This window comes from Ornithorhynchus anatinus, chromosome 17 (assembly GCF_004115215.2).
Source record: "Ornithorhynchus anatinus isolate Pmale09 chromosome 17, mOrnAna1.pri.v4, whole genome shotgun sequence".
Classification (NCBI taxonomy): Eukaryota; Metazoa; Chordata; class Mammalia; order Monotremata; family Ornithorhynchidae; genus Ornithorhynchus; species Ornithorhynchus anatinus.
Genome location: NC_041744.1, coordinates 7,571,457 through 7,587,165, shown reverse-complemented (window position 1 = coordinate 7,587,165; position 15,709 = coordinate 7,571,457). Strand labels below are relative to the sequence as shown.

General features: G+C 42.3%; 1 protein-coding gene across 5 annotated transcripts in view; it reads left to right on the top strand.

The window, feature by feature from the left end:
• SPECC1 (sperm antigen with calponin homology and coiled-coil domains 1) overlaps positions 1 to 15,709 on the top strand; it is a 198,095-nt gene that overhangs the window by 179,190 nt on the left and 3,196 nt on the right. For 4 of the 5 annotated variants that reach the window (XM_007672549.4, XM_007672548.4, XM_007672551.3 and 1 more), the window contains 2 exons: positions 5,427 to 5,543; positions 9,066 to 9,125. In XM_007672549.4, coding sequence (XP_007670739.2) covers positions 5,427 to 5,543; positions 9,066 to 9,125 — 177 coding nt within the window. Of the gene's footprint in view, positions 1 to 5,426; positions 5,544 to 6,269; positions 6,272 to 9,065; positions 9,126 to 15,709 lie in introns of all 5 variants that reach the window. The other variant, XM_029081729.1, reaches the window with a different exon arrangement.

Genomic DNA, 15,709 nt, shown 5'->3' with positions numbered 1-15,709 from the left:
AAGAGCATCTGTTCTTTCTGTTTAGAAAATGCCTTTTTACTAGAAAAGCATCCTGCACACTGAACTTGCCTTTTGAAGGGTTGCTCTTCTGGTGGTCCCCTGCACGTCCCACAGTGCCCAGCGGCTGTCGCCAGCAATGACCGAGGTCACACTCTGTAATAATATTTATCTCTCCTACTTCCTGGTCACTAGCCTGTGATGGGAAGTGGTCAAGATGATGGTTTGGTGTGATGTCCCTCATCTCCACCTGAAGAAGACTGAGGAAGAGGAAGGAACCCTCTGACTGAATAAAGACATGGGAATATCTGGTTTTCCTTGGGCTGTCCTGCTGGGTTTCTCCTCCCTCTCCCTTCCCCCCTTGGACTTAATGTCTGGGACATCTGGTTTTAATATCAGAGACATGAAAGGAATTGGACAGGTCAGATCTCTGCATATCCCTCATCTCTTCCAACTTAATGTTTCTGGAAATACAAAATCCAAATGTTTCCTTTTGGCTTTTTCTCAAAGCAATATCCATCCGTCATCATGCAGATCAAAATCCCACAGAGATAAAAATGGGATTTGAGGGTAGAAAACAGGAAAGAATAGGTTTACCAGGAGGCCTGGCCGCTGCCGCATTCAGATGAAGGCAGTGGTAAATCTCCATCCATAGAGGGTTTCTCGGACAAGTCTTTACAGAACATCTGTTCTGGGGAGAAAGGCGTAAAGATTTGTTCGCTCTGATTCATGAAAACCAGGAAGAAGAGGAATGGTTGAGTTGTCGGTCTATACTTTGGTCTGATCTTTATTCAGTCTGAGAAATGTTTTTGGCAAAATACTCCCCAACCGGCAGAAATAACTTTGGAGGCTACCCAGTTGCGGGATGCACTCTAAGCCATGCTCTCAGGGTTTGCTTTGGGATTCCCAGAATTCCTGACAGGGCTTCAGGGTCACAGGTTGCCTCCTCCCGGGATCACCCTGCTAATGGGGAGGCTGGGGTGAGTTGAACTTTTCATAGGATTCTCCAAGGACAGTCCCCGCAGCCTTAGACTTTGAACAGCCACTTGTTTTACTGGTCTTTATGTTTACCCTCCCGAGGGTAAAGGGGGCATAAAATAACTTTAATTCCTTCTTATTGACTTCTGGGAGGAGAGGAGGGGGTGTACGGTTTAAGTAAACAATACTTGAGGTGTCACATTTTCTCAGATTATTTAGCTGAAGGGCAGGCTGACTGCCTGTCTGTATCTTTAAGCCAGGCATAAGCCATGGCATCTGCTGATTAGATAGGGTTTTGTCCTCTCAGATCACCAAAATTTGATACTATTTTGGAAAAAAAAGTCTCTAACCTGTTACTAGAAAGGCGCAAGAAAGTAGAGTTAATACATTTCCATCCAACTCCTTAATGTAGTTGTTGTACTTGAGATTGGTGATCATGAGAAGCAGCGTGGCTCAGTGGAAAGAATCCGGGCTTTGGAGTCAGAGGTCATGGGTTCGAATCCCGGTTCTGCCACTTGTCAGCTGTATGATTGTGGGCAAGTCACTATGCCTCAGTAACCTCATCTGTAAAATGGGGATTAAGCCTGTTAGCCCCACGTGGGACAACCTGATTCCCCTGTGTCTACCCCAGTGCTTAGAACAGTGCTGTGCACATAGCGCTTAACAAATACCAACATTATTATTATTATTATAGTGGCATTAAAAAAAATAATCTTTCTGTTACAAAATTAGAGAAGTAGCGTGGTCTAGTGGGAAGAGGACGGGCCTGCTTGTCTGCTATTTGACCTTGGGCAAGTCACCTAACTTCTTTGTGCCTCAGTAACCTCATCTTTAAAATGGAGTTTAAAACTGGGAGCTCCTTGTAGAACATGGACATTGTCCAACCTAATTATCTTGTATCTACCCCAGCACTCAGTATAGTGCCTGCCACATAGTAAGTGCTTAACAAATACCATAAAAACAAAACATCCACGAAGTTCGTTTTTAAGGCAGAAGACAGTGATTGGGTTACAGCAGTATCACCAATATTGTAGCTTCTTTCTGTCCTTTGGTTGATCATTATAGGTGAATAATTGTTTCTCCTGTGACTATTAGTGTGGAGGTGTAACAGGCCATTTCTATGCTGCTACTGATTTCCTAAGTTAAGTGAGCCATCAAGCCCAGTTATTGCCTGGTGTGAGCTCACTATTTTCTGTTGTGCTATTAAGTGGATCTGTATCATACTGAAGTTTAAGCAGCACATCTAACATCTAACTCTCGAAGAACTCAACAGAGACCGGCATTTGTCACTCTCCAGTAAACTGGAATACAGTTCTCAGTTATTCAAGGGTTGGTTATCCACTTTGTGGATCATATTCTCCCTTTGAGAAGCAGCGTGGCTTAGTGGAAAGAACTCAGGGCTAGGGAGTCAGAGGACCAAGGTTCTGGTCCTGGCTCTAGCACTTGCCTCCTGTTTGACTTTGGGTAGGTCACTTAACTTCTCTGTGCCTCAGTTTCTTCATCTGTAAAAAAGAGATTAAATACCTGTTCTCCCTCCTACTTAGACCGTAGGCCCCATGTAAGATGACCTAATCACAGTGCATGGCCCATAGCAAATGGTTAATAAATGCTATAATTGTTATTATTATTTTTGTCATTGTTATTGTACCCATCCTTTGGCCACTTGACTGCATGTAAGGACCATTGTCAGAAAATTTATAGAGGAAAGAATTGTCACTAAGGCACAAGCTGGTCTATTCTGCTTCTCTTTAACAACTTTGGCATGTGTTTGGTAGAGTAGAGGCTTAAAAATGATAAAGTGAGTTGGTGGATTATCTATGGATTTCAGTTATCTAAAGTCTCCCTGACCCCCACAAGGATAATTGAGAGTTGGTAATAATGATTTCTCAGTAGATCCTTCATGTAGAAGCTTTTTGTAGACTAACTGAATCTGTCATTAAGGTCTAAGTGTCTGTATGAGGGAATATATCTAGCTGGTTATGTTGTTCACATTTTCATTGGCTGGGAATACTCAGAAGTCCTGCCTCTAGGCTTGTGGAAATTGCCAAAGGCTAGTTAAAGCAATTCAAGTGTGTGTGTGTATTTATAATAATGTCTGTCTACCCTTCTAGACTGTAAGCTTGTTATGGGCAGGGAATGCGTGTGTTTATTGTTCTATTGTACTCTCCCAAGTGCTTAGTACAGTGCTCTGCAGACGGTAAGCACTCAATAAATACGATTGAATGAATAGATGAGATCTATCTATATCTAATATGTGTATGCGTGTATGTATATCTACCCATACACATGTGTGCATGTGTCTGCATCCATCTGCACACACAGGTGTCCGTCATACCCAAAGACATGCCCAAGGGTGAAAATCACCCATGGGTGTGTATTGTTAGAAAAGGCCAGTGTCAGACCCACAATCTTGATCACCCTAGGTGTTCTCCAAGTCTATTCTTTGTCTTGCTGTCATGTTTACTTTTTTCAGCACCAGGTGGTGTTTCATCCTCCACCTCATTGTCCCCTATCCCTCTTAAAGCTTCTGCTGGAAAAGAGCCACACCTTTCTCGATTACAGCACCCTAAGATGGCCTGTCTGCTGCAGTTGTCTCCCAATTTGCAGTGGTGATGCAGCATTGTGTGAGGCTTTGTTTTACTGCATCGCTGAAATGATTCAATTAGTGAAATTGACTTGAGGGGCAGTAGTTCCAAGGTAAGATGACTAGATTTCCCCAGGTCCAAATTAGACCAAGGATGGGACCTCCAACGAGTAGGGTCGAAAAAGGATGTTGGCAATGGCCAAAAAAGGGATTGATAGCTGGGGACAAAGAGACAGGGGAGGCAGAGAAAGAGGGGACTGAGAAAAGGGGAGAAGGTAGTAAGAGGGGACAGAGATATAGAGAGAGGCAGAAGAAGTAAAAAAGGGGAGAGAGAAGGAAGGTGATAAGAGGGTGAGGTAGGGAAAGAAGAGAAAGAGGAAGAGGGGTAGGGAGGGAAATGAGGGCCTGAGGAGCCCTAGACTGCAGATGAACAGCTTGCTACAAAGCAGATCTAAATTTTAATTATTGAGGTAGGCCAATTTCGTGTCCCACCCCTTTGACTGTCAACCTTGTGGCCTGCAGCTGCAACAAAAATTATTGACCCGTTTCAAAGAAGTCTTCTGACGGTGACCCCATTCTCACCTTGTTTGTCTTCTTTCTGTCTGCCTGTCTGTTTTAAATCCACTGAGAATGTTTCATGTCAATTTTCTCAGTCATACATCTTCTGTATTGTTATGCTCAATGAATGCTTATTCATAATTATAATGATAACTGTATGTTTTCTACTGATACTATAAGTGATTAGTGACTTCTTGGATTTAAGATAAGACATAACATATCACATGGAACTTTAAATCAGCCTTAACTATAGGCTAACTACCAGGCAGATTATCTGATGGTGAATTGAGCCAACAAGTAATTCCTTAGGATGTAAAACAAGATTAAGCAAGTACTAAAGTTTTCTGCATTTGTATTTGATTTCCAAATGTCTAATGCAGTATTCCACATAGAGTAGGTGCTCCGTAAATGCTACTGATGATGGTAGACGTTATCACTAGATTCAGATTCAACCAAAAACAGTCTTATCGGATCTGTATTTCTTTATTGGCGACATCTCCGCATTGTGTGGTGGTAAAAGTCTTTGCCAGCCAGCGGAGCATTGTTGGTATAAATTTTGGCATGCTAAACACAGGATTTCAATTCTGAAATCTGCAGGTTGAGGCTAGGAATTCCCCTCAAAGAGACATCCAGCTTCTATTGCCAAGTAGTAGAAAGCAAAACAATGATTAGATAATAAGGTTGGGCTCATGATGCTGGCCAGATAATGCATCAGTCAGCAAGGTCACTGAGGTTAAAGCACAGTGTATAGAACAAATGTGGCCTGCGATTGGCCTCATTCATAAGACTGAGACGTCGTCCAAGGGTACAATATATCAGACATCAGGCATTCGCCTAAATGGGAGCAACCTTGGATGTTGAATTTGAAGTGAAGCAGTGTGGCCTGGTGGCACACCCCCGTGAGCCCCACGTGGGACACGGACTATATCCAACTGAGTATCTTGTATCTTCCCCAGAGCTTAGAACAGTGCCTGGCACATAATAAGTGGTTAACAAATATCATTTTTTTAAAAAGCGAATATTTATGGCACTCCAACAATGTGTTAGATTCTTAGGTGATCTCTTGCTAATGGGGTATAGATGCAGATAACACCAGAGTGTCCAATTATACAAATTAGATGTATTCTTAAAGCCACTGGCTATCCTGGCAGTTTACCCTCATTTGAGTTGTTGGAAAATCCGGAAATATCAAACCGCCTACCCACAGGTGACTCTGTGATGAGTCTCCTTCTCCCTAAGTGTGTTTTTTTTGTGATTTTGCACACCACCACCACCAGTGGGTAATTATTTCTGTTGTTTTCTTCCACAGAACATTGATATCACCAATTTCAGCAGCAGCTGGAGCGACGGGCTGGCCTTCTGTGCCCTCCTTCACACCTATTTGCCTGCACACATTCCTTATCAGGAGCTGAATGGCCAGGAAAAAGTGAGTCTCGCAGCACTGCCTTGGAGTATAACCATTTCCCTTAGAACCTGAAGGAGAAATGTCCAGGGAGCCCTTGTAATGTAGGCTAGTTGTAAAGATTCAAAGAAAAGTCAGCTTCAGGCCAAGCCTGGAATGTCTATGGGCATTTATTTTAGGGTCCCTTTCTCAAGCTACAGTGTTGTGTTTGTCATGTATACATTATGGCTAGGCAGTTGGAAAGATGCAATGGGGACCAGCTTCAAAGATATTATGGCGAAAATGTCCTTTGTCTGGTAGAGGTATTAGTTACCTGGTCAGTTGTATGGCCCGGTATATTCTCAGCTTTTCTAATATGGAAGGCATTTAAGCGAGATGGATCAAACTCACTAGAACTTGAGGCCTCTAGATACTGCCTCAGCCAAAGGGAATTCAAAGAAGACAAGAACCATAAACCAGAAAGTGAGATGGATATATACATATATGCATTCACACATTAGCTTTAGATAAAGCTCGTCTATTCATTCATTTAATCGTATTTATTGAGAGCTTACTGAGTGCAGAGTACTATACTAAGCGCTTGGGAGAGTACAATACAATAATAAACACATTCCTTGCCCATAGTTTCCTTGTCAAAAGTCAGCTAGAACTCCCTGGGAATTTATTTGGACTTCTTCTCTACGAGTGTCTGTCTGGATCCTTGGTCCACTCCAGCTTCCTCCAATTTCTGCAGTTCGCAGCAGGAAAAAGAAGTAACAGTAAGAATATCTGTTCTCAGCTGTAGCAGTTCTTGTTCACTGACAAGAATAGGCAGCGGTTAAACCGGACAGGCTCAATAGTAGAATTATCAACACTGTTCTCTTTTCTTACTGTTTGCAACATCCTGCTGAAACAAATCAATTGCTTGGCCCAAAAGCCCAAAAAGAATTCCATGCTCTCCGTAATCCTTTTCTCAGTGTGAGGAGGAGTCTTAAAGGTTCAGAAGACCAACTGGCTACAGTAAGAACATGAGAAGTGTTACACAGGATAAAATCAGTCCCCTATCTAATCAAATATTCTGTCTTCTAGCCTAGAGTTATCATCCAGCATCCTTAATTTTCTCTTTAATCAACCAGTCAGTGATATTTATGGAGCTCTTACTGTGTTCAGAGCACTGTACTAAGTGTGTGGGAAGGTAGAGTACAATAGAGTTGATAGACGTCATCCCTAATGATTGCCTAATGATTGCCTAATAAATCCATATTGTAATTTAGATAAGGACCTTTAAAAAAGGGAATAAATAAGTGTGGCTTGACTTTTCACGTAATGACCTCCACGAACCACATGACCTTAATGAAAAGTGACTAAGCACGCCCCTGCTGTTACAAATTCAGACGTTTAGTTGTATTTCTCTAAATCAATACCGTCCATTAAGAAAAAATGACTAAAAGTGTCATCTTCAGACTTGGGATAGTATTTGCGGTTTCCTATTTACTGCAACTTTATTCACTTACTCTGGATCTGTCCTCAGTATTTTGACGGGCTGACTCACTGTTGTCCCAGGATCTTTCATTGATTGTTTTTTTTTTTGCAAATAGTTTGTCAGCATATAGTAGAAAATTAAACATCAGACACTTCCTGTTTCCCACTTTAGTTCTTTCCAAGTCCAGAAGCAGATAAGTAAAAGAAGAAAGTCAGTCAATCCAAAGCATTTATCGAATGTCTGCTGAGTACAACACGCTCTACGACAGTAACATAAACGTGTCCCCTGCCCATAAAGAGATTGCGGTCTACTCAGATGAGTCTCCTAGGATGTTCCAGTGGAGAGGAGGCATGGAAATAAATGATTGTGTGTCCCCTTCAGGGTTATGAAGGAAGTGGGAATCAAGAACATGTCATGAGCAAAATTATTTCCTCAGTGTCCAAAAGAAGTGGACACGAATAGGTTAATTTAGTGATCTCCCCCTCACTGCGTCATAAGAGTTGTAGGCTGTCCACATCCTCAGATGAAATGTAGGTCTTTCCCAATCCTAAATGCCCACACGCTCTACAGCTGACTCTTTGTCACAGCCAATCCTTCTCCTTTCTCATTTCCTGCTCTTTATTTCTCTGCTCTGGTGGCTTTCCCTGTTGAGTGTCTCTACTCGAGATGTTTGGGAACCCCATATGCTCTCCCTCTGGTACTATATAAAGCAGGTTGTTGGAAGCTTTGAGGAGGGTGCCTAATGGTGTGCTGGCAGGTGGGTGGGGAGCACATCTGAGGACACACTCCTAGGAGCTAGAGACCCAAAAATGGGGACTGGCCTTCCATTTCTCTCATGGCAAATGAAAGGGACTCTGAAGTATAGGACAGAGCACATTTATTAGCTCCATGTTAACTTCAGACCCCATTTATTGCCAAAAAAATGCTTGGGCATTTTTAGAGGCAGAAGAATATGCTGAGTCCTGGCCTGTGCTCCTTTCTGAGCTACTCCTCACTAGTTCCACCACTCCCCAAGACCATTGCTCAGGTCAAGAAGTGACTCAAGCTGGCTGGATGGATATTTCTCCTTCTAAATTTCCTTCTCTGTATTCTTACCTTCCTTTCTTGCTTGTTGGCCCAATCCTATAGGGGCCTTGCCCCTTGCTCATTTGAGTCCCCAGTAGCTCAAGCCTATCCACTGCCACCACATCCTCCAGTTTCCCTAAATCTTGTCATCTCTGCCCCTCGGCACATACACATTAGACCTTTAGGATGCTTTGATTAGGACTGGACTCCAGATGACCTAAGTGGCAGCATCCTGAGGCCCGTACAAGTCCCTTTTACTACCAGACTGGTTGGAATCAGAACTTAGTCTTTCATGCTGTTTTTGCATTTATATAATTTCAACTTCCCTATTTTGTATGCTGTTAAATTCTCCCTCAACCCCTCCCCTCCAACCCCAAACTTACTGTTTAGATTGCGAACCCCTGGAGGACCAGGGACCCTGTTTTTATCTCCCTAAGGTATTTTTTCCCTAGAGCTTAGTACAGTGCTCTGCACATAGTTGGGGCTTAATAAATGTTACTACTACTAACCGCCTTCCTTTCTTTCCCCACCAGTTCATTTGTTAGGGTCCTAAATCCTGGCTGGGGACTCTTTTTTTTTTTGAGCCCATTCGCATCCCGGGTATTTTGTCAGAATGCGCTTGGCATTCTTGGGGCTCTTGTCCAGGTGCACCTGCTTCCAGCCCAGCTTCAAGGCCCGAGCAAAGTCTAACAATACCTGCATATGTGAGAGAATAAAGGAGTATTGTCAACAGTGTAATACAGAAGCAGAGTTGTCACTGAATTAATTTTTAATGAATCACTAACATTTAAACAAACACCAGCCTGAAGGCTTCCTACGTGACACTGGGAGAATCCATGCAACAGGTAAGGATTTTGACAGGAGCAATATTTAAATTTAGATAGCTACATTTCACCTTTTAGATGTGCAGACATCAGGCTATGGTACCTCTAAATTTTGTAAGGTTGGAGACATCTGTTCCCTGACAGAGAATAGAGACTTTTAAAATGGGTAATGTCTGTTTTTTTTTTTTGAACCAGAAGAGAAATCTGTTATTGGCTTTCCAAGCAGCAGAAAGTGTGGGCATCAAACCCAGTTTGGTGAGTACTCTCTTTGAAAGTCCTAAGGCCAAATAAAAGGATGTTAGATATGCATGGAGGGCTTTGCAGTTGTGGTAGGCGGGACCGGCCTTCCATTTCTCCTTGGCAAATGAAAGGGACTCTGAAGCATAGGACAGAGCACATTTATTAGCTCATGTTCACTTCAGGCCGATTTATTGTCAAATTCTGTCTTTGGCTTGGTTAATTCCAGTTGAATGGTTTCCCAAATTAAAGAATCAGCTGTTAAATTAGGCTCTAGATAATTTAGTTTTCATTTCATAATGAATCATGGCCCTGTCCTAATAGGGAAGGAAATACATTGCTCATTTTTTAGATGGACTTTAATGCAGTGTCATTTTATTTGACTGAAAGAGGTAATTAACTGAATGAACATGAACTGAAAGAGTTAATACACTTCCTAAATAGAACAGATAATTCCCTTCTCAGTGGTAGGAACAGGTCCAAAAAGATTGGTTAGATTTATTTTCATTGATTTTCTTTGAAAATATTTTTTGTACAATTAAGTACTTATTTCAATTTTTCTCTCTGGTGAACGAAATATAAAATCATGGGTCTGGTCCACAAAGTCCAAGAAATGTAAAAATGGCAACTTTCAAAGAAAGAAATGAAAAGGCCATAAATGTAACCACTGACGGTCTGTTTGATTCATCAAAGCTATTTTTAGTAATGTAAGAAAAATTATTTTTGACAATGAAAATATGTTCCTTTTCTGGGCAGTGCCACTTTCAATTTTTACTTCCTTTTCTTTAAAATTAGAGGAGAAATAAACATGTTATCTTAATTGGCATGTAATAGAACCCTGGAGAATTCAACAAGATGTGAAGAGGATGAAATCATTTTGTTGGCCTCTTTATCTTAGCCGGTCAGTTTGATTCAAATGTCTGTAATGATCTAACCCTCTATTCCAACAAATTAATAATTCTTCAAAGACATTTGTGAAGTTTTGGAGAAAAATTATTGTCCATTAATCTAGCCCAGAGACCCAGGTGAAAAGCCCAGCTCTCAGCACGAGCAAACAATGAAACGTGTTGGATGATGAAGGGTTTCATTTCAGCTGGCCTTGTGACCCCTTACTGCTTGCATCTTGCTGTGTCTCAGAGAATGTGGTGTATCCCAGTAACCCAGGCAGTAATTCCCAATCTTTTCAGGCTCCAATAGATCAGTAGGAGGAAAATGGACTGTCTAATTAGATTGCCTTACAAGACATAGTGAAATTAGAGCAATGGAACTATTTTCGGATCATGAACTAGTGATATTTTCAGTATGTCAACTACTTAAGAATACATCATATACATCAATCTGACCCCAAGCTTTACCTACTTATGGAGACAGTTTCCAGTGATTTGGGGGCCTTTTTGAAATCCAACAGATAATTAGACAGCCACCTGTAATTGTCAGAGACTCAATACCTACAACAAAAATATTGTAATTCTCCTCCCTAAGGTACTGGAGCTACAGGATGTAATCTATTTACAACCATAGCTTCCCTTCCCAAACAGAAAGCAGCACCCCCTCAAACCATATGAAATAAATACTACACAATTCTTCTATTTATATTCACAATGAACCCTAGTAAGTAGCATTATGGAAGGTGTTATGTCTCATAAGGTTGTTTATTCGTAACTGTGCATAAGTAGAGCTCTCTGTTAGACATGCAAATTTCAGGTCCGGTACACTCATAGTCAGGAAGATATTTATTTCACAGCAAAAGATTTGGAATGTGAGCCCTCTAAAATAGTACTCCTTTATCGTTTGGAATAGCGAGCGACTAAAAATTCTACACTGGCACTTTTGTGAGAGGCTTGGAATTGATTCTAAAGATAGTTCTCAAAATCTTATTCATATAACCCTCTTCCCTATAATCCACAACCTCTCCAAACCTGCAACACTCTTTAACCACCCTCACCTCAAAAAAAATTTCAGTTTAATTTACAGTCACTGCCACCTCAGAGTTGCTGTTTGGATTCCACCTGCACATCATAGCATATCGTAAAGGCTGGGAAAATGAAAGTAGATGGGGAGAACCCAGGTCCTGTCCAAAAGCAGAGGATCCTGACATTGAGCTCATAGTTTGTCCCTAAAACAGCTGTTCTGGAACTCTGCAGCTCGTCTCTCCACAATCCCCTTCATGAGACTTTGTCATCTTTCCCATTAGAGTGTAAACTCCCATTGAGCAAGAATAACGATATATGTTTCTTTTGTATTTTCCCAACCTTAGTATAGAGCACTATACTCAATGGGTGCTCAGTAAATACTACTATTACTATTTCTATTTCTACTATGGGGGCTCATGTCCCACTTTCACAAACATGGTAGAGAAAAGTTATCTATCTCCCTTTGATTGTTGAGCTCTAGATTGGATAACTTTTTGAACCCATTTCCAAAGCCCTAGCTATAAATGATATGTCAGTTCTATATATGGAGCCCGTAAGCAAAAAAGTGCAGAATTAAAAACGTTATCTTTCTAATAATAATAGTAATTATTATTATGGTATTTGTTAATCACTTACTATGTGCCAAGCACTGTTCTAAGCACTGGGGTAGATACAAGGTAACCAGGTTGTCCCACATGGGACTCACAGTCCTAATCCCCATTTAACAGATGAGGTAACTGAGGCAGAGAGGAGTTAAGTGACTTGCCCAAGGTCACACAGCAGACAAGTGGCGGAGCCGGGTTGAGAACCCACGTCCTCTGACTCCCAAGCCCATGCTCTTGCCACTAAGCCACACGATGTGCAGCTCTATACTAACTTTGGTACTTGAAAATTGGGTAATATATTCTCTTAAAATATAATTAAACATCTCACTCCTTGTTTTTAAATTATTTTAAAACATGATTGTTATTATGTTTGAGTAGTCAGTTCCTAAGAAACTCTGCCAGCATAAAAAAGCTTCCAGTTAATGTTGTTTCTGTAATTACCTTCATGAAATATTGTGGAGAGGACCAGACCTATCTAATTTAATTGGAGTTTTAATTTGAAGACTTTGACATCGCTGCAGTCTCATAGAGGGCATTCATGAAAATTAAGTATTATCTCCAGAAATCTGGGGAAACTTGAATTCCCCCCAGCCTCTTGCGTAGACGCCGAATTGAGGAAACATGAGTAAAACAAGAGTCCCCACAAGCTTGTTTCCTTTGGTTCTTGTTCATGAAAACTCATTGCCATCCACATTGCATGGCTTGCATCAACTTCTCCAGCAAAGGCGTAATGCCGTTCAGCTCATTGGGTTACTAGGGGAATTGAGGACCTTTCACTTGTAGATCAGTGAAATGATTTGAGCCCAGTTCCAGAGTAACCAAAAATGATTCGAGTCTGCGATGGCTACTTGATGGCAGTTTAGGAAATGGAAGGTTGTGGCTGCTTTCATTTCTGTGAAGTGGCGTCCACATTAAAAAATGAGCATCATAGTCAATGTGAACCTTTCTCGTATTGTTGGTCTCAACTAAGAAGCCTAGAGTTGTAGGTGGTGAACTTCAGGCTATCTTAAGGTTAGGTTAAGGTTAGGGTTGAAAGCGGTGCTGATCTTTACCGGGAGCAGTGCTGGGCAGCTGAATTCCTCCCCGCCCTTTTCCGTCTCTGAATGAGGAGTCTACCAGCTTCAAGGTTCAGGGAGTAGTGGGGAGACTGTTGAAGGAACCCAAGTTTCACAAACTCCTCAGCTTCCTCTACCAAGTCCTGTGGACCCAGACTTTACATGGTTCCTTTTCCTCTGGAGCTCCCAAATTAAATAAGCTACTTTTAATGATCATCAGAGGTGATAGGTCAGGATGGATGTGTTCCTTTTTTGTGTAAATCAATCCCTTCGAGGGAGTGCCACCCTCCATCACAGATCTCAGGACTCGACCTCAGCAAGCCTATCTGAGGCTAGTAGTACATCAGGGAGATGGCATTCTCTGCTTCTGCCTGGGCTGCACTAAATAATCTGTCAATGTTTTGTGTGTTTAAATATGTGTTAGCAGCAGTCCAAAAAGTAGTATTTCATTCAATTGTTGTTATCACTTTAACTCGTATTTTTTAAGGGCTTTCAATATGTAAAGCGCTACACTAAGCCCTGGAGTAATTACATGAGATCAATTGACCGCGGCTATGACCCATAAGAGACCCACAGTCTAAGAAGGAAGGACAACAATTTCCAAAAACATTGGAGATACAATCCAAACAATAAGGGAAACCACATAAAACCTCGTCAAAGCTTTCAGCAGTAAACATGAGTTAAACACTCCTTTGAAGGGGCGGCCTTTAGGTACCTCACTTCTTAAGGTTGAGAATTGTCACAGCTTTCCCAGTGTCCTAAATTTGGTCCAGATGTATCCCCACAACCTATGGAACGGGGCTCCCACAGCGGATGGAACTTTGGTCCCAGAGGGTAGAGCAGCCCGTAGATCACTGGTGGCGTGGTGGCCCGCACCCTCAGGTGTTCCAGCTTCTCTTGCCCTCTGCTCTGGCTGAGGGGCCGAGCTTTACTCTCACTGTGCCTGGCAGGATGAGGGAGGCATTTTGAGGGAATGAAGCTGGGCTCTCCCTAGAGTGTTGTAACAAGGGAGGTTGGGAATGTTGTAACAAGGGAGGTTGGGAATGTTCCCTCCCGAGTTGAGGCAGGAGTTTATCTGTGAGTGCCCTGCAGCCACGGCAAGGATCTGTGAAGAGATGTGTTATTAAATGGCCAGCTATAGTGCACCGAGTACAGGTTAATATATTAACCCAAAAAAGTTGCCCCCAGTGTAAAAATGCACGATTGGGAGAGCATTCTTATTGGCCACGTAACTCCTGGATCTGCCTTTTGGATCTTCCCACACACCACCCTCCCAGAGAAATGCTGCAGCCTCTGGCATATCTCTTGGCATCAGCTTTTATCTGCTTCTTACCCTTTTGTCTGCTCTTTCCTGGGACCTCCCGAAGGACTCTTGCTTGTGGTGACCTCAAATGGATCTTGTGTGCCCTATGATCAAGGAAACAAACTTTGGTCCATTTTAGACTTCGTCAAACCCTGCTCTCCTTTTAAATGATCAGGTGACTAAGGCCTCTGCCTCTGACCTAATAAAAAACAAATTCAGCCAGGTAAGAACTTTACCCCGTTTTACTCTCAGGCATACCTTCCGCAAGGTGAAACTGTATCAACAGAATCTACTGTATCTATTGACAACATACTGTGATAGATCACTGGAACTGGGTGCTTGAGGGCCCAACAGAAGAAGTTCAAGATGCATCTCCATCCTCGAGGAATCTACAATCTACTGGATTCAAAAAGTGTATCAACTTCCTGACTTTTACCAAGCTGGAGACTCTCACTTTCAAGTCCCAGTCACAGCTTCTGTGACTACCTGCTGTGACTAACAGCCAGTTATCAGGCATCATTGGCTTGCAGATGTGTCACATGCGGAGAATAAATGAAAAGAAAATGAAGTCCAAATATAAAACCTTAAAAATATTTGAGGTTTCCATATTGAGAATAGACCAGAGTCAAGGTTTATGCTTTTAATTTTCAAAGCTTTGCTTTGAACCCCAAAGAACGCAGGGGATTCTGCAGGTTGGAAGAGACTGGCACCCTCCCAGGGACAGTGTTGCTTCAAGGCAGATGTCATGCAAACCCCATATCAAAACAATTGGTGGTATTTACTGAACATCTACTTAGCCCAAAGCTTTGCGCTAAGTCCTTGAAGTAGTGTGCAGTAGAAGCAAGATACCCATTCCCTGCCCTCGAGGAGCTCACCACCTAATGGGGAGAGAGGGACGAAAACTTACAGATGGACCACCCCTCCCTGTGGCAGTTCATTTCCGCTGCCATTGCAGCTGTAGACCTGACAACCTCCCCCAAGCCTCCTCCAGATGCTCCCAGGCCATAGCATTCGCTCAGCTTCCTGTCACTCAGTCGTCCTACTGTTGCCCACTGTCCCCTCCTCAGGATAGGCATGTACTCCAGCCGGCCAGTGGGCAACATGCCATCAACCCTGGCATATGATTACCACGACTCAAGATGCTGGGATGCTCCCTCCTCCAGTGAATGTAGTTAGTAGTGTTTCTATGGTAAGCCATAATCTTACATCTTAGCATTTTAAGATTTTCAAGACCATTATAGAAATTGCCTAAGAACTATACCGAGGTGCTTGACATGATTCTTTTAGGACAGTTAATCCCAAATCATGTGTTTCTTTAAGAAAACATTTCGAGAGCCACTGCCCTGTGAGCTAACGTTGGGGCGTTTTGGCTGCTCGTGTTCTTCTGTTTGGGAAATAGTAATTGACGAGTGGCCCTGTGGTTTTAATAGAATACCTTTTCTTGTGATACCGACTGCTCCTTCCTGACCACTCCAAGATGTGTTTCCCATGCTGCGTAGGGATCTCTAATTCTTTATGCTTACTGGGACTATCCACCTAACAGTTTCATGGAATGAATAGACAAATGCACTGTCCTCCCCACCCCTAATATTTAAGACCGTTGCCAGGAAACGGAGGCAGCAAGGCAGACTCTTTTAGAGAGGGTTAAACCAGTATATAAATGGCACATTAGTAGTATGAGGTGTGAATGGATGTTTGACTTCTATTTTCTATTTCATTGATCTTT